We start from the raw sequence: 18950 nt of genomic DNA, 5'->3' as shown, positions 1-18950 counted from the left end.
TGATGATAAATGACAAGATGATGACTGGAAAGAAGGGAGTGAGGCAGGTGAGGAGGAACAGGACGTGAAAGACACCACTGCTATAAAATGACAGCCGGCAGCAAGGTGTGTTAAATTGAGTACGACAGCACGAATCGGTTTCACCATTTGCTGCAGAGTAAGAGGACGACAAGCTCTGGTGACAACCCACGCCGGTGTGACTAGAACAAGCTGAGATAGCATGCTGGAAGGTTTGTCAGTCAGACAGAGAGAGTGACACAATGTGACAGGCCTGTAAGACAGGTGACAAAAGCAGACTGGAACATGAAAGCAGAATTTAAAACCTGAGAGTAGCCACTGCATCCTCTGCGCGTATCTTCGGATCACTCGCTCCAGCTGCTCAATGTACGCCTCCAGTTCTTGAGGCTGAAACTGCAAGTGCTTCACAACGCCCTGTCAAAACAGCAACAACAGCGTTTACACAGATGAGTGTTGCGGGTTGTGGGTGGCACTCTTTGATGGGTGCCACTTAGCGGAAGGCCAGTTACGCAAGCCTACAACTGTAAAAGGCAGCAGGAGAACATCTGATAGGCAAGGTCAGAGTGACGGCGGGTTTGTGCTGCGAAAGGCCGACACTTGGACTGAACCTTCTTCTTCTTTTTTTGGCTGCTCCTGTTAGAGGTTGCCACAGCGGATCATCTTCTTCCATATCTTTCTGTCCTCGTCATCTCGCTCTGTCGCTCCCGTCCCCTGCATGTCCTCTCTCACCACATCTTAGGCCTTCCTCTTCTCCCCTTGCCAGGCAGCTCTATCCTTAGCACCCTTCTCCCAATATCCCCAGCATCTCTCCTCTGCAAATGTCCAAACCAACACACCTCTCTGATTTTGTCTCCCAACTGTCCAACCTGAGCTGACCCTCTAATGTCCATCCATCCATTATCCAACCCGCTATATCCTAATTGCAGGGTCACGGGGGTCTGCTGGAGCTAATCCCAGCCAACACAGGGCGCAAAGCAGGAACAAATCCTGTGCAGGGTGCCAGCCCACCACAGGGCACACACACACACACCAAACACACACTAGGGACAATTTAGGATCACCAATGCACCTGACCTGCATGTCTTAGGACTGTGGGAGGAAATCCACACAGACACGGGGAGAACATGCAAACTCCACACAGGGAGGACACCGGGAGGTGAACCACAGGTCTCTCAGGTACCACTGCGCAGCCCCCCGCCCCCCCCCCCCCCCACCTCCTCTAATGTCCTCATTCCTAATCCTGTCCATCTTCATCACACCCAGTGGAAATCTTAGCATCTTTAACTCTGCCACCTCCAGCTCCATCTCCTGCTTTCTGGTCAGTGCCGCTTGGACTGGACCTGAGCCCAATAAATGGAGCTGTGATACTCGTGAATTTGTGGTGGTCTTATACTTTTAAATGAGCCGTCGTCACAAAACGTCCTGCTTGAACTATGAAATGCTTCATACCTTTAAATATCTTTCTCGGTCAGAGTCGCTCCCTGGGTGTTCACACAGTGCGTGTCTTAGATGAGCCTGTTGGCTCTCGTCTTTGTAGTCTAAATTTAGGACACTTTTGACAGATGTCTGTATTTTCATCTCCCTAATCTCGTGGCGTCACAAGGCAAAGCAAACATTTATTTATTTTATTTTTTACTTAATATATAACATTTTGGACAAAGACACATTTTTCCGTGATTTACCCCTCTGCTCCACAGTCTCCAATTCCAAATCAAACAATTCAGATGTCGTGATTGAGGTGCGCATTGCAGACTTTCATTTAAGGGGATCGGCAGACATTTTGGTCACCCAACACACCCCCCGCCCCATTTCAGGGACACAGGTCTATTAAAGCCGCCATATTTATCTCACATGCTATGACTGCTTGAAGTCTGCCATTCGTAGACATCAGCAGGTGCTGAGGGGTTATGAATCCTCCAATGCAGCCATCTTCAGTTCCTGCTTGTTTCGGTTTGCTCGTCCCCTTCAGTTTTCTCTTCCGCATATGGAAGTCCTGCTCAATTGGACTGAAATCAAGCGACTGGCTTGGCCATTCTGGAATTTTCCATTTTTAGCTTTGATAAACTCCTGCGTTGTGCCCTGTGTTGGCTGGGATTGGTTCCAGCAGACCCCCGTGACCCTGTAGTTCAGATATAGTGGGTTGGATAATGGATGGATGGATGGATAAACTCCTGTGTGGTCTCAGCAGTCTGTTTGGATCATCACCTTGTGGTACGATGAAGCTCCATCCACCGAGTTTGGAGGCCTTTACTGGAACTTGAGCAGATCAGATGTTTCTACACACCTCAGAATTGCAGTTCCATCATCAATGAAGAGAAGTGTGCCAGGACCTGTGGCAGCCAGTCATGCCCAAGCCATGACATCCCCAGCACTGCCATGTTTAACAGATGAGGTGGTCTGCTTTGGATCTCAGGCAGTTCCTTTTCGTCTCCACCCTTTGGTCTCGCCATCACTCTGATCAGGTTCATCTTTGTCTCGTCTGTCCACAAGACCTTTTCCCAGAAGCCTGCAGGCTCTTTGAAGTCATTTTTCCTCATAAACTGTAATCTGGCCCTCCTGTTTTTGTGGTCTTCCTCCTGCAGTGTGGTCTCAGTGTTTCTATTCATGAAGTCTTGACACACACACACATCGGCCCCCTGAAGACTGTTTCTGATCTGCCAGACAGGCCAGCGTTAGGGGCTTTTTCTTGACCATAGTGAGGATTCTTCTATCATCTGCAGTGGAGGTCTTCCTTGGCTTACCAGTCCCTTTGTGATTACTGAGCCCACCAGTGTGTTCCTGCATCTTCATGATATTCCAGACAGTTGATTTCAGTCATCCTGAGGTTTTCCTGACGTCTTCAATGGTTTGATTCTTGTGTTTTAGCCTCATGATGGCTTCTTTGACTTTCACTGGCACAGCTCTTGTCCTCATGTTGAACAACTTCAGACTCCAAAGGGTAGAAGCAAGCCATGAAACCCACCTGAGGAGTCACAAACACCTGGGATGACAAACATTATGGTGCCCTGAGATGGGGGGAACCGTGTAGAAAAAGTGTGGTGTGAGAGAAGTGTCTGCAAATCCCCTGACATGGAAGTCTGCAATGTGCATTTTAATCACAATATCTGAATTGTTTGTTCTTTTGCTTTGTTGCTGCATAGTTTAAAAATGTGTCCGTGTCCCAAACATTATGGAGGGGTTTCATGATGATGCCACTCAACCAAGCTCTATGGGTGTAATCATATTCATTTATGGAGATGATTATACACCTTGGGTCCATACAGCCATAGCCATTTTATCACTGGATATGAAGGTGTCACCTTGGGGGCTGTGGCTCAGCTACTTCTAGACCACCATTTCCCAACTTGTGGACTGGTATTGCAGGAGGTCTGTGCCTGACCCCAGATGAAACCCCATCCTCCCCTCAACTGCTCCAACGATTGCGCTGGATTCACCGCAGCAGCAGGCCTGGATGACGGTCCCCACCCCGCACTGACGATCGTGTTAAATTCACAGAGGGGGGGATTCCTCTTGGCGGGTTGCGGTAAATTCACGGAACACACTGGCATATCAAAAAGGGGGTCGTGACAAAGCTAAGGTTGGCTTGCACTGTTCTAGTCTAAACCAATATCCCCAATAGCTTCTTTCGGGCATCTTACACCCTCCTTCATGCCATTCCCCAGAAATAAAAACCACGGAGTACTTACATTGACTTCAATGCTGGGGAAAATGGTGCAGTACTTGGCGGCCACTTTCTTATTCACAGCAGGAACCAGCTTCTTCTGATGTGTACAGTCGGGTCCTGACACAAGTCTGTGCAGATCAAGTCTGAGCCTCTTCAGGCTGAACCTCTGTAACCACTGCAAAGAACATTAAACATTAAGCAGACATTAAGTAGAAGGCACTCGTTCTGAGGCGGCTCAAAGTGTGTGCATGTATGTGGATCGATATCTTATATATAAATGTCTACGTGTGTGTGTGTGTGTGTGTGTGTGTGTGTGTCTATCTGGCCCGGAAGTGAGAGGTGGAGTCGGGGTAAGGGGCTGACCTCCGAGGAAACAGAAACTCGCTTAGCCGTTAATAACACAAGCGATGTGAGCATGTCAGCAAAACGAAACCTCCGAGGAGAGGGACACCCAGAGGAGTTCCTTTCAATGACCTGACATCTCTACATTTCAGTTTTATTTCCTGACGATTTCAATAGTTTCTAGCATCCTGGGCTTTTTACAGTACAGGCTTACACGGCTAATATTTTATATATACAGTATATATAACATATTGGAGGAAGAGGAGGACGGCCTACATCCCCTACCTGGCCAGGATGCCATAGATAGATAGATAGATAGATAGATAGATAGATAGATAGATAGATAGATAGATAGATAGATAGATAGATAGATAGATAGATAGATAGATAGATAGATAGATAGGAAAGGCACTATATAATAGATAGATAGATAGATAGATAGATAGATAGATAGATAGATAGATAGATAGATAGATAGATAGATAGATAGATAGATAGATAGGAAAGGCACTATATAATAGATAGATAGATAGATAGATAGATAGATAGATAGATAGATAGATAGATAGATAGATAGATAGATAGATAGATAGATAGATAGATAGATAGATAGATATTTTACTTGTCCCCAGAGGAAATCAAGCTCTTCACAGATGCTCTTTAAATAATAAATATATAAATAGATCCATAGATATACACACACATACACACACTATGGCCTGTACCAATACCAGAATGACTAAAAACAAAGAAAATTTCTCTGTGTGTACGTCTGGCTGCTACCGTATGTCTCAAGTCATTCCAACAGAAGGTGCAACACAAACATTAACAATGTTTTTACAAATGCCACGCCAAATAGCATATAACAGATAATATGTATAACATTTGTCATTCCAACAGACGGTGCAACATAAACATTTGAAGTGAAGCATTTTGTTATTCCAAATGTTTGTGATACACCCTCTGTTGGAATGACAAATGCAATGCAATTTATTACTACATGCTTTGCAGAGTACATTCCGACACATGGTGCACCAGGAGGTGCTGCAGCTACTGCGGAGCCCTACTTCGTTTGCCTTCTGCCTCACCCGGAAGTGCTTCTGGACCACACTAATGGGCCACCTGAAGTATTCCCGAGTGCAGCAAAAAAGAAGCCCCCTGCCTTCATTCAAGAGCCAAAGTCAGGAAGAGGATGAGGAGGGATGAAGCTTGTTGGAGGAAGGAGGAGGTGGAGAGATAGAGTTGGGGGGGGGGGGGGAGGAAGAAGAGGAGAGGAGAAAAGAAGGCAAAGAGCTTCATTCTAATGCTTTGGACTTGTGTATTGCGCTTTGGTGGTGGGAAACGATTAAGGAAGCGTTTCTCACGTAATAAAAAGTTCTGTGCTGTGCAAAACTTGTGCCTGTGTCTGTCTGTGTTTAGTTTGGGGAGCTGGCACGCCCCCTACAGGCCACAATATGTATGTGTGTATGTGTATATATTATATATATATATATATATATATATATATATATATATATATATATATATATATATATTGTGGGGAACAGCCCAGACATAGACAGGTAGACATCGTTTAAATGCACCACACACGTTTACACTAATATATACAATAAAGTGAAACACACACAACCCACTTCACACCAAAGTCCAGGCCTTCTCCCTCAAATGCCTTTTCAGGTCCAGCTCCACTCCTCTCCTCTCCTCCGAGCTCTGTCCTGCTACACTCCCAACTCCAGCCATTGAATGGAGGGAGGTGGCCCCTTTTATAATCACCTGGATGTGTTCCAGGTGCATCCTGACAATCTTCTGCCGGCACTCCCCAGTGTGACGGAAGTACCGGCTGTGCACCCAGAGTGTCCCCGGGTGTGGCGGAAGTGCTGAGGGCCAGGGCTCCGTAGGCATTGGGGCGCCCCCTGGCGGTGACCACGGGCTCCTATAGGGTTGAGCTTCCAAGCTCAATTCCTTTGGTCCCCAAAGCCACCAGGGCGGTCGCCCCCTCGTGGTCTGGTACCACCCCCAGCCACTCACCTCAATATATACACTCTACAATTTTGTGAAACGATTTTATGTGACATTTTTTGTCATGCTTTAGATCGGGCTTATTTTAAAACCTATATATATATATATATATGTTTGTTATCATTCTTTTCAGAATTTATTGAACTTTCATGTGATGCTGTTAGATTTTCAGATTCTTATTCCGTTTTTAAATTATAAAGTAAAAAATATGAAGAACTCGTGTCCTGCGAGACGAGATTTAACCACGCCTGGGGCCGGAAATAAAAGACAAAGCGTAGATGACAAAGACAGCTGCTGTATAGGCTTTAAAATGTTTGAAGCACCGCACAAGACGCAGATCGAGCAAAGAGGAGGTTGAAAAATAAAAACTATTTGTTTCCCATTGTACCACAGTTTAGGAGGGTCTCCTTAGGGTGCACTCAGCCCCCCTCTTCAAAACGTGAGCGGCAAATTGGCCACAACTGGGGGTTGGGGGCCGAAGGGCATGCCCCCCCCCTCTATATATATATATATATATATATATATATATATATATATATATATATATATATATATATTAGTCAACTGTGAGAAGACACATACCCACTAAAGTAAGTTGAGTCACACCTTTTAATAATTAACAAATCTCACAAAAGAAGCAGGCGCTCAGTGGTGCGAACAACAGAAACAAAAGCACAATATCGCTGGGCCATCCAATATGGTGGTTTATTTCTACAGCACACTTTCATACAATGAATGGAGCTCACGGGGCTTTATAAGGCGTCAAAGAGAAAGTTACAAGAAAAGAAAAAACAAATAAGAATAAAGATGAATAAGCAACAACAGTAAAGATATAAATCCGTGCACTTTTTTGAAAACCTAGATATATGATTAGTAGAAGGGTAGTGAGCGTCCGTCCGTCCATCAGGGAGAGGGTGGTAAGAAAGAAGCGGTGCAAACTCACCTGCTTAGTGGAACAGACGTCCTCCTCTTTTGGCAAAGCAGCAAATGGAATTGATTTCCTGACACTTTTAGCTTTTGGGTATTTCTTAAAAACACAACCTGCACAAAAAGAAAATGATCTATTTTGTTTTTAACAGACGAACACAGTCAAGCGCCATTAGATTCACGTTGATTCAAAGCCCGCTGATAATTGTGAGTGTGCGGTGCAATCCGAATCGTATCGGAATTCCTATAACGTGAGCATTGGTGGCGTAACTGGCCTGCTCAGATGGCAAAAGGAGCCCGTGGTGGTGAGGGACCCCCATAATCCTGGGTTTTCTAGTCCGGGACTACACTGCAGATTACAAAGGGGTGCAGGTCTCCTTCCAATACCCACAGGGCATCATGGGAATTGGAGTTCTGGAAAACACAGCCCTGTTGGGTTTTGTGGATGCCAGCCAGTGGCGTAGCTAGGGGCGGGCAGAGGGGGCGGAAATATTGGCCAAAAGGCTCAGTACAATTCGTGTGTAAGCAGCAGGGTTCGGAAAAATGTCACTCATGAATGAAAAAAGTCAAATTCTCCGATTTTTATCCACAATTGCTTCAAAAATAATCTTCAGACTCTCCTTCTGTGACAGCATCAGACACAGCAGTTGAAATTTATGAGATAATAACAAAAATAAGCATAAACATTACACCAATGATAATTTCTAGGAAGATAAACAACTAATTTACAATTTATAATTTTGTTTTGTCATTAATCTGAATGCGTTCTTGCTCTGCGCAGAAAACATCCTCAGCTATGACTTGTACCCTACACTGGTTCTGGTTTTCGCAGCATAATTATATTAAACTAATAATTAGAACACATTAGTGCTGCGTCTATACTATATTCTTGTCTAGTTGATGCTTATAAATAATTATATGTGAAAAATGATTGCTGTTTCTCCATATATGAATAAATCTAAGCAAAATTTTTCTTAATGTTTCTCTATATGTCATTTTAATTTTCTATTTAAATAGGTTCACAAATTCAGATATGTTAGAGGGCGGCAAATTGAAGCCCCGCCCCACCTTGAGAGACACAAACTCGAGCTACGCCACTGGTGCCAGCAGGGGGCACTATAGGGGGATACACTGCAGATGACAATGGGATTCCGGTCTCCTTCCAATACTCACAGGGCATCATGGGAATTGGAGTTCTGGAAAACACAGCCCTGTTGGGTTCTGTGGGTGCCACCAGGGGGCACTGTATGGGGATATATATATATATATATATATATTATATATATATAGGGCTGATGACAATGTGCTCGACAGCAGACCTCTCCCTTTGTGCTGATGATAAAGGGCCGTGCTAAGGGACTCGTATTACTAGCAGATTTTATTCATTAGAAGTTAATATACTGTAATCTTCTTAGGCTTACCCACTCTGTTCCCCTCTTCGGTATAGAAAACACACTGTGAGACTTTCGGGGATTTCTTTTGTTTGTTGTCTTTTTCTGATGAACCAAAATTCTTCATTGAAGAAGCTGCACCAGGGAACAAAAAAAAGAAAAGAAACAAAAAGAAAGGAGAAAAAAGAAAAGTGACTTTCTCCACCATATAGCTTGATGAGAGCAGAAATGGCAAACGCTTCTGAAAGTGGAGCCTTGAGGACTTGCTGCTACATTTTTTTTTTTTTACAAAAAGCAGGAGCCCACTAACAGATGCACCGAAGAACCAAAAAGATGTCCAGCAAATTCCGGGACGATAAATAACGACTCCAGCATAAAACAAAGCCGACGGGAAAGCAAGGCTCCAAGATCACATTTCCTGAAGCCGTGCATCAGCAAAAAATGAGAGGACGCAGAACTGAAGCTGCAGAAGGTGCAGAAAGCTAAGGAGGGTCCGCTTTGTTTTCGAAGCCCAGATATCATTTCTATAGGTTTGCATTTCCTGCTACACACCGACATACGCTTTTATTTGTGTGTGCGTGTGTGTGTTTTATGGGTGTCGAATTAAAATAAACAACCAATTGAATAACGAATAGCCCACCGCATATTCAAACACTGGGGGACTGTGAGCTGGCCTGGGGCCCATGATGGACTGGCAGCCCGTCCAGGGTTCATTCTGGCTTCGTCTATGAGAAGGACATAGCAGCACTTGAAGCTGGGCAGAGGAGAACAGACACGGGCATCCCAGGACTGGAGGACAGCGCCACCCTGTGGACTAGCGAAGAATTCCCACCACCAGAACAGAGCTCTCTTCTGCACGGCTTCAAGTGCTGCTATGTCCTTCTTGTAGACGAGACGAGAATGAACCCTGGACGGGCTGCCAGTCTGTCACGTGGAACCGTCAGCCACTGTGACCAACTCCGAGGACTAAACCTACTCAGTCCGAGCAGAGGAGCCGGCGTAAAGACCTCACCCAGGTGTTCACTACCCTGAAAGACATCGATTAAAGCAGATCCAGAAGAATTCTTTCAACTTAACGGTGGTGGATATTTTGGAGTAAGTCAAGGAAGCACAAAGAGTTGTGGGGATTCTGGAGATGAAGCAGAGACCTTGAGGAGTCTTAAGAAGGCTCTGGATGAGACACTGGGATAGCTTGGCTATCTGCTAAACAAACAAACCTGATGCACTGAACAGCCTCCTCTCATTTGTCAAATTTCTTCTGGCCGAGGCCTGAGACTATCCAGCAAACTCTTGGCCATACGGCGGTCAGTGCTGCCACAGGACAGCCTTGTGTCCGAGTCGCACCGTCTGTGTAGTCTGCGTGTTCTGTCCGTGTTAGTGGGCCTCGTTCTCAGCAACGGCTCAACTTTATTTAAATTCATAGCCAATCAGAGGCTCGACACTCAAATCTCTATGGCTGTGTTTTGTCAAATGATGACAACGTCACAGGGTGTCACAATCAGGACTCCAGCATCCCATTGTTTGATTGATTTTTTTCTGTGTGACGCAAGCCAAGTGTGACCTTACTGTCTAGCAAAAGAGGAGCGAGTGTGACTAGTTAGAAGAGTTGATATTTAGCTTCAAGAAGTTCGCACACTGTGAATGCTGCAGGAGATGGACTGGGTGATTCCTTGCCTGGACGGGACACCATGGGAAAAGAAAGTGGAAGGATGGTGTGGCAGGTGGCCGGGCGCGGCCCTCAATCAGCCGCCTATATAATGAGCCACCGCCCTACAATCAAGGCTGGAGTCGGGTGAGGAGGTGGACGAGGTCAGAGGAGGCGGCAAGGAGAGGCCCTGAGTGTTTGTGAGGAGAAGAAAGTGGCTGCTGGAAGCCTGGACTTTGGGAGTCAGTGGGGTTTGTTGTGTGGTGCACATAAAGACTTGTATTATATTAGAACTGTGTAAATAAACGTGTGGTGATGGACTGCAACGTGTCTGTCTGTCTGTCTGTGTCCGGGAGCACCCTTTCACAGTGGCATAGTCGGCAGGATGCTCCACCTGGGTCGAGGTGGGGACCTGTATTGTTGGAAAGTTTTGTGAAAGGCCTGGCACAGCAGGCAAACTCACCCACGTGCCGCAGGGGCGGCGTGCACCCAACCCCCGCACGTACCGGGGAGTGTCGCGGACCACGGGAGGTCCGCTGTTGGACTTTTTTGCGTTTCAGGGGCAGCTCGGGAGCGCGGCGGCAGCTAGGAGAGCTGCCGGGAAGGAGATGCTGCAGCCGCGGAGCTGCCCAGAACCTTGCCCTCGAGTGAGGAATGAGGGCGAGGAGGCCGCAGACCGAAGGTCCCTCCTCATAGCAGGCACGGGATTGGGCAGCGTGTCCTGTCCTCCCGCCAACGATTGGTCAGAGGCGGGAGCTGGGAATGTCCGTCTCGTGCCGAGAAGAAACCCGAGTGGGTTGCAGGGAAGAGCCCACGGAGAGCAGTCGGCGAGTGACGCCGCCCAGAAGGTAAGCACACCGCCGACTGTCTCTTCCTCTTTGGCAGCGATACTGCAGGAGCTGCAGCATGAGATCCAGCGCGTGCTATCGCTGCCAGCCGAGCGAGTGTGCCCCTCCGGCGGGAGACGCAGGTGTCAGAAGGGATGGCAGTGGCGTGCGAGCGAGAGCCGCAGAGGCAGGAGGATTGACGCACTGCAGGAGCTCCTGGACGGAGAGGCACAGCGGGGAAGGTAAGGGAGACCGACCCCGTTAAGCTCCGGACGCCAGCGAGGCTGGGTCTGCCCTCTTACAATGGGCAGATCCGAACCACTGTGGCGTCCCAAATTAAGAGGAGGAAGCGGCTTGGGGTGCGCGCGTTCCTCAAAGGGCCGTCCTCTGCGGAGGCAGAGGAGAATCCCGCAGCTGGAGAGGTGGAAACAGAGCGTGATCCCACTGGTGATTCCGTGGCGGGGAGCACGGACTGCTCGGGCTGGGAAGCCGAGAAAGGGAGCATCGGGGTGCTGATCGGGGCCGAGAGCGTTGGCCCAGCTGAGGACGAGCCGAGGATCGGGCCCTAGGCTACAGTGTGTCGGCTTGCCGCCGAGGGGTTCCCGTCCTCCCGGAATGGTTCGCTGGTCCCAGGAGGTCTCAGCTAGCGGGGGTGTACTGTGGCAGGTGGCCGGGCGCGGCCCTCAATCAGCCGCCTATATAATGAGCCGCCGCCCTACAATCAAGGCTGGAGTCGGGTGAGGAGGTGGACGAGGTCAGAGGAGGTGGCAAGGAGAGGCCCTGAGTGTTTGTGAGGAGAAGAAAGTGGCTGCTGGAAGCCTGGACTTTGGGAGTCGGAGGGGGTTTGTTGTGTGGTGCACATAGAGACTTGTATTATATTAGAACTGTGTAAATAAACGTGTGGTGATGGACTGCAACGTGTCTGCCTGTCTGTGTCCGGGAGCTCCCTTTCACAATGGGCTCTCGGACCAGATGGGCACAAGAATGCTTACCTGACAAGGAGGACCAGGGGAGACACCAGCATCCGGGTGTTATGCTCGCCAATATGCTAGAGGGCAGCATTGCTGGGATTTAGATCCCCCTTATGATAGCCAAAGGGCATCATGGGAATTGGAGTTCTGGAACACAGCCCTGTTGAGTTCTGTAAGTGTTGGGTACTAGCAAGGTTAGGATTAGTGGAGGATGCTCCCCCTAGGGGAGTTATTGCACAGGTACACTAAATGTGAGTATTAAAATTATTTTTGAACAATTATAACAATAGACAAAGGGTTAGGGTTACTGCCTTCAGTAAGTATTGAGATCCTCCACATTTTTTACATTTTGTTATGCTGAAGCTTGAATGTTTTATCATTCTTTTATCCTCTAATGGCCAAATACAAAAAAATTAAACAAATAATCACCTAACCAAAAAAAACAGGTTGTGGTTATTTATTTATTTTTTTCCATTTGAAGTCTACTCTTACTGCACAAACAGAACCAGATGTGATGATTAGCTGTAATACAATCGAGGAGCACAAACCTGATGCAGTGGTGGCCTTGCTGCTGTTGGGGCGCCATGTCAACGCTTTAAACGGCGAGTTTGTCTCTTCGGCACTCTCCTCCTTAGCCTGCTGTGAAGAAGATAAAGCACACAATGAGGAGATGTTCTTATATCCAGGTTAAGTGAGGCAAGCGAGGCCTGTCCTTTAAGAGGGTGCGGTGTAGCGGGTCCACAGCGCCCGTCAAAGGCCACTTTTAAATAAATAATCGCCGCACTCGTGGCTTAGTGGGGGGGGGGACGTGGTTGTGTGGCTGAAGCAGGTCCTGGGGCGATTCGTGATGTGGGCGTTTCTCACCTAAGTGCACAGGTGAGACACCGTGCACATCCGTGATTGTTTCTGGGGCTGCTGATTTGCCACAACTGCCACGTCCTCTTCAGAAAGGCGGCTAAGGAGGAGGGTAAAAGGAAAAGAGAAGGAGGTTGCAGGAGAGCAGGAGGAAAAAGCTGGTGTGTGTGAAAGAAAGAGAGAGAGAAAGAAAGAAAGAAGAGAGAAAGAAAGAAAGAAAGACAGAAAGAAAGAAAGAAAAACAAAAGAGAGAAAAAAGAAAGGAGAGAGAGAAAAAGAGAGAGAGAGAAAGAGAGAGACAGAGAGAAAGAAAGGAAGAGAAAGAAATAAAGAGAAAGAAAGACAGAAAGAAAGAAAAATGAGAGAGAGAAAAGGAAGGAGAGAGAGAAAGAAAGAGGGACAGAGAGAAAGAAAGAAAGAGACAGAGAAAGAGAAAGAAAGAGATAAAAGAAAGAGAGAGAGAAAGAAAGAGAGAAAGAAAGAAAGAGAAAGAGAGAGAGAGAGAGAGAAAGAAAAAGAAAGAAAGAAAGAAAAAGAAAGAAAAAAGAAAGAATGAAAGAAAGAAAGAGAGCACTGGCTCGCAGGCAGGTAGCTGGACAGTGAGCCCTAGCAGGGGTGGGCAGTTGGTAGTGGTCACTCCCGCTGAGCATTTTGTGAAGGAACAGGAGTGACTGGCAGAAGGACGGCTGGCCACGTAAGGCCGAGAAGGCAGCGGGAGTCGGGAGGCTTGGCAGTAGAAGCCCCAACGTGGGTGAAAAGCCAAGTCTCGGTCTGGAGGAGTGCAACCAAAGCCAAGGACCGGAAGGCCACCAGATCAGTTATGTGGAAAGAAGCTGCAGGTATGGTGATTCTCCTGTTGCAAAGCCTGATGGGAGAAGCAGGAGAGCCGCCAGGCTTTATTTTAAAGGACTGCTTCCAGCGTTGTTTTAACTTCGTTGTTGTTTTTTTTTCAATGGTGTTTTTAACCTCCACTTCAGCACTTGTTTTCTGGATCATTTATTTAATGACTTTTTGGAAGGCACTGCACTATTTATTGGGATATTGTTTTGATTTGATTTTAATAAAAGCACTTTGCACTATTACACCATCCCCTTGCTCCATTTGTTATGCCTCACTGCCAAGCTCATTGGTAACATTACCGACAGTGCAGGGTTCAAGAGCTCCTGAAGCTGCATGGGAGCATGGAGCGAACCCGCATCGTCACAGAGGGTCGGAGGGGTACGAGCGAGGCCTGCACCTGGTTGCCTCTTTCATTTTCCTAACCTGCTTTATCCTATTAAGATTTGCGCTCCATCCTCTCGCTTGTCTCCGTTTCTGTTCTCTGCAATGTAATTGTGAGTTAACTTGGGGATCAGCTCAGGGAGAGCCATGGATCCTCTGTCCGGGCACAGGGCCCTTACCATTCACATAGTTGTACGTAGTGATAACACCAGCCGGTCTGTGCAATGACAGGAGGAGCACGGTGGGCATTGAAGGGAGGGTTGGGGGGTGTGGCACAGATTTACATTTTACAATTTATTTTTAAATAGCCCAAAATCACACAAGAAGTGCCGCAATGGGCTTTAACAGGCCCCCAGCCAGGACTCTGTAAGAAGACAAGGAAAAACTCCCCAAAACAATGGAAGAAAGAACAGGAAGAAACCTGGGAAAGGCAGTTCAAAGAGAGACCCCTTTCCAGGTAGGCTGGGTGTGCAGTGGGTGTCAAAAAATAAAAGGGGGGTAAATACAATACAATACAAAGAACAGAACACAAGACAAGTAATCCTCGATACAATACAATAGTGCAATAGAAATATTACAAGTACAGAGCAGAATTCAACGGTAGATGATATCTCGTAATACGATTTGGACTGCTCACCATTCTGGCTAACGTCAGGGCCGTGGGCTTTGGGCCTGGCAGTCTGGCCACAGCCTGCTTGTCTCCCCTGCTGTTTTGAGAATCCTGGCTGTTCAGAGTGTCAGATCCTCCTTCCAGCTGCTTGAGCCCCGACCTCTGCTTCAGCGAGTCCACCAGCAAGGCACACTGCAAGAAGGAAAGGCCCAGAATCAGAATCCAGTTGGAGAACCCTGACGAGCACAGCCTCGTTGTCGTGTTTTCTGCTTTTTTTTGTTTTATTATCTGATTTACGGTATATACTCACGTATAAGTCGGGTCGTGAAACCCGAGAAATTGATCATAAAATCAGACTCCTGCTTATACACCCGTTCAAAAATGCAACACTTAAATTTTTAATTTTTTTTACATTTTCTTGCCTCCTCCAATCTCTCATCAGTTTCTCTGACCCATCGAATTTTATTGAAGCAGCACAGTTCCCAATTTCTTTCGCCACTTCAACGACTTTTAATTTAAAACCGGCTTCGTATTTTCTTCTGATCGTAGATAAGGGATGCTCTTACAATAAAGGTGTGTGAGGGTGTGAGATACAAAAAACACAAAAATATCGCAAATGTCGCTTCGGAATAGTTGGGGTTTCACCGTGTGGTCACGTAGGCACAATACACAGAAATAAAAGGCCGTGTGCTCCGTGGTGACTCTCTTGGGTGGGCGTTGTCATATCGTAATCTCTTGGACCAATAGTGTGAGTTTTCCGCATTCGACTTATACGACCGACATTATAAAATACGGTAAAATCAAACCCCGACTTATCTGCGGGAGAACTTAAACGTGAGTATATACGGTAACCAATGAAGACCTCCGCGTATTTGCAGTGTATCATCTGCCGGAATGAATTTTGTAATCCACACACAGGTCAACCCTTGCGCTTCACGAGTTTACAATTCCACCAAATTGTGGGTTTGTTGTTAAAAATGAAATAAAATTATTTTACGAGTCTTGCAACCTATTCCAGCAGCCATACCATGTGGTCTGAATGTGGATCTCAATGCCCCCCTATAGTGCAGTGACGGGGACACTGTGCTGTAAAAACGACGCCATCCTTTGAATGAGATGTAAAACTGATTCTCTGTGGTCATAAAAGATCTCTGGACATCCTCCGTAAAGTGTAGGGGGTACCCCAATGTCCAGACTAAATTGCCCGCCACAGCCTGCTCATTCTGACCCCCTAAAATAAAGTTTCTGGACTTCTCTAGCGCCTTCAACACCATCCAACCTCTGGTCCTTAGGGTCAAGCTGACAGAGATGGGAGTAGATTCATACCTGGTGGCATGGATTGTGGACAATCTTACAGACAGACCTCAGCATGTGCGTCTCAGGAACTGCAGGTGTGACATTGTGGTCAGCAACACAGGAGCGCCGCAGGGGACTGTACTTTCTCCGGTCCTATTCAGCCAACATACATCAGACATCCAATACAACTCGGAGTCCTGCCACGTGCAAAAGTTCGCTGATGACTCTGCTATCGTGGGCTGCATCAGGAATGGGCTGGAGGATGAGTATAGGAACCTAATCAAGGACTTTGTTAAATGGTGCGACTCAAACCACCTACACCTGAACACCAGCAAAACCAAGGAGCTGGTGGTGGATTTTAGGAGGCCCAGACCCCTCACTGGGGAGGCAGCATAAAGAAGAGGGACGCCTCACGCCTGGACAAACTGGTGAGGAAAGCAGGCTCTGTTGTAGGCATGGAGCTGGACAGTTTGACATCCGTGGCAGAGCGACGGGCGCTGAGCAGACTCCTGTCAATCATAGAGAGTCCACTGCATCCACTGAACAGGATCATCTCCAGACAGAGGAGCAGCTTCAGTGACAGACTGAGGAGATCGTTCCTCCTCCACACTATATGACTCTTCAATTCCACCCGGGGGGGTAAACGTTAACATTATATAAAGTTATTGTCCGTCTGTATACCTGCATTGTTATCACTCTTTAATTTAATATTGACTTTATCAGTATACTGATATACAGTATATGGGAATCTCACCTTGGGATTAATAAAGTATCTATCTATCTATCATATAGTGCCTTTCATATCTATCTATATATCTATCTATCATATAGTGCCTTTCACATCTATCTATCTATCTATCTATCTATCTATCTATCTATCTATCTATCTGTCTATCATATAGTGCCTTTCACATCTATCTATCTATCTATCATATAGTGCCTTTCACATCTATCTATCTATCTATCTATCTATCATATAGTGCCTTTCACATCTATCTATCTATCTGTCTATCATATAGTGCCTTTCACATCTATCTATCTATCTATCTATCTATCTATCATATAGTGCCTTTCACATCTATCTATCTATCTATCTATCATATAGTGCCTTTCACATCTGTCTATCTATCTATCATATAGTGCCTTTCACATCTATCTATCTATCTATCTATCTATCTATCTATCTATCTATCTATCTATCTATCTATCATATAGTGCCTTTCACATCTATCCATCTATCTATCAATCATATAGTGCCTTTCACATCTATCTATCTATCATATAGTGCCTTTCACATCTATCTATCTATCTGTCTATCATATAGTGCCTTTCACATCTATCTATCTATCTGTCTATCATATAGTGCCTTTCACATCTATCTATCTATCTGTCTATCATATAGTGCCTTTCACATCTATCTATCTATCTATCTATCTATCTATCTATCATATAGTGCCTTTCACATCTATCTATCTATCATATAGTGCCTTTCACATCTGTCTATCTATCATATAGTGCCTTTCACATTTTCTATCTATCTATCTATCTATCTATCTATCTATCTATCTATCTATCATATAGTGCCTTTCACATCTATCTATCTATCTATCTATCATATAGTGCCTTTCACATCTATCCATCTATCTATCAATCATATAGTGCCTTTCACATCTATCTATCTATCATATAGTGCCTTTCACATCTATCTATCTATCTGTCTATCATATAGTGCCTTTCACATCTATCTATCTATCTGTCTATCATATAGTGCCTTTCACATCTATCTATCTATCTATCTATCATATAGTGCCTTTCACATCTATCTATCTATCATATAGTGCCTTTCACATCTGTCTATCTATCATATAGTGCCTTTCACATTTTCTATCTATCTATCTATCTATCTATCTATCTATCTATCTATCTATCTATCTATCTATCATATAGTGCCTTTCACATCTATCTATCTATCTATCTATCTATCTATCTATCTATCTATCTATCTATCTATCTATCTATCTATCTATCTATCTATCTATGTAGTGCCTTTCATATCTGTCTATCTATCTATCTAATCACCCCGTCTCTCTCACCCCTTCACCACTTCAACAGCTCCTGTGTGATGAGTGGACTGGCACAAGAATGGCTGCCATCAAATCCTCCAGGTGGATGCTACACATTGGTGGTGGTTGAAGTGGCTCCCCAGTCCTTATGAAAGCGCTATATAAAAGGATTATTATTATTATTCATAGTATTATTGTTATCACATATATTTTATTACACATGGGGTGCCATAAAGCAGATAGATTAAGGCAAAATTGTACAACAATACAACTAGCTTGACTCCGGGATTCTCAGCTATGGTCTTATTTGACGTCCTCAGTGAATTTTGGCAGCAGCAGCCTGGTTGGATTTGGTGGCTCATTTAATGGGTGAAGCAATGGGAGGCCATTTGCTTTTATAGCTGTATGTTAGCAGATTGAATCTCCTTTCAGAAAACAGAAAGCTCCCCCTGCATTCTTACCGAGAGCAAAATGTGTTAATAAATGTGCAAACCCACCTTTTGGGAAAAATTGACGGCCTTTTCTATTTCCGACATGATGAAGTTAATGTCATCGCTGTCAATAATACCTGCAAATGGAAAATGGCGCAGATGAAGATAAGGGCAACTCAGCACACAGATTACGTCTTGGGTGGTCGGCATATTGTCAGACACTTCATATCTCACTGTACTGCATATGCTGTACGTTTGTCATTTACATTTGTCACTTGTCAAATCTTTGTTTAATTAAAACTAGAACGCATTTTCTAACATTCTATGTGGTGTTTAGAGAAATCTATGACTGCAATAAAGAAAGAATTTGGTAAATGCAAATTAGGAAGTAAACTGCGAGGTTCAATAGCTGCTGTAGTGTGGTGGGTTGTGATATACGGTAAATGTGGGCAAGTTCATCTGAGAGGCCCGTCACCTGCTCAAGAAGGGCGAGCGTAACGTCACAACCCATGCCACGTTCTGAAGAGACCCCAGAAAGAGCATTTTAGTGGCTCTAAATGTGAAGAGGGCCAGAAAACCAGAGGAAAAATCATGCTGGGATTCTTCTGTCCAGTCATGTCATGTCATTTAATAACCCGCTTAGTCCTGACCAGGGTCACGGGGGTCTGCT

The 18950-nt window shown here is 45.5% G+C and overlaps 2 protein-coding genes across 2 annotated transcripts in view; one reads left to right on the top strand and one right to left on the bottom strand.

The window, feature by feature from the left end:
- vwa3a (von Willebrand factor A domain containing 3A) overlaps nucleotides 1–18950 on the bottom strand; it is a 117244-nt gene that overhangs the window by 20868 nt on the left and 77426 nt on the right. Inside the window, exons 21-27 of the mRNA XM_028814182.2 lie at nucleotides 18347–18417; nucleotides 14518–14682; nucleotides 12353–12443; nucleotides 8392–8496; nucleotides 6987–7084; nucleotides 3705–3857; nucleotides 324–432 (exon numbers count right to left, since the gene is read on the bottom strand). Of these exons, the coding sequence (XP_028670015.2) occupies nucleotides 324–432; nucleotides 3705–3857; nucleotides 6987–7084; nucleotides 8392–8496; nucleotides 12353–12443; nucleotides 14518–14682; nucleotides 18347–18417 (792 nt within the window). The remainder of the gene's footprint in view (nucleotides 1–323; nucleotides 433–3704; nucleotides 3858–6986; nucleotides 7085–8391; nucleotides 8497–12352; nucleotides 12444–14517; nucleotides 14683–18346; nucleotides 18418–18950) is intronic.
- The window catches only part of LOC127529603 (uncharacterized), a 200894-nt gene that overhangs the window by 139469 nt on the left and 42475 nt on the right, over nucleotides 1–18950 (top strand). The window lies entirely within an intron of this gene.

The sequence above is a fragment of the Erpetoichthys calabaricus genome, chromosome 11 (genome assembly GCF_900747795.2).
Source record: "Erpetoichthys calabaricus chromosome 11, fErpCal1.3, whole genome shotgun sequence".
In the NCBI taxonomy this organism is placed as follows: domain Eukaryota; kingdom Metazoa; phylum Chordata; class Cladistia; order Polypteriformes; family Polypteridae; genus Erpetoichthys; species Erpetoichthys calabaricus.
The sequence above is the reverse complement of the archived record's forward strand: the minus strand, read 5'-3'. Positions and strand labels throughout refer to the sequence as shown.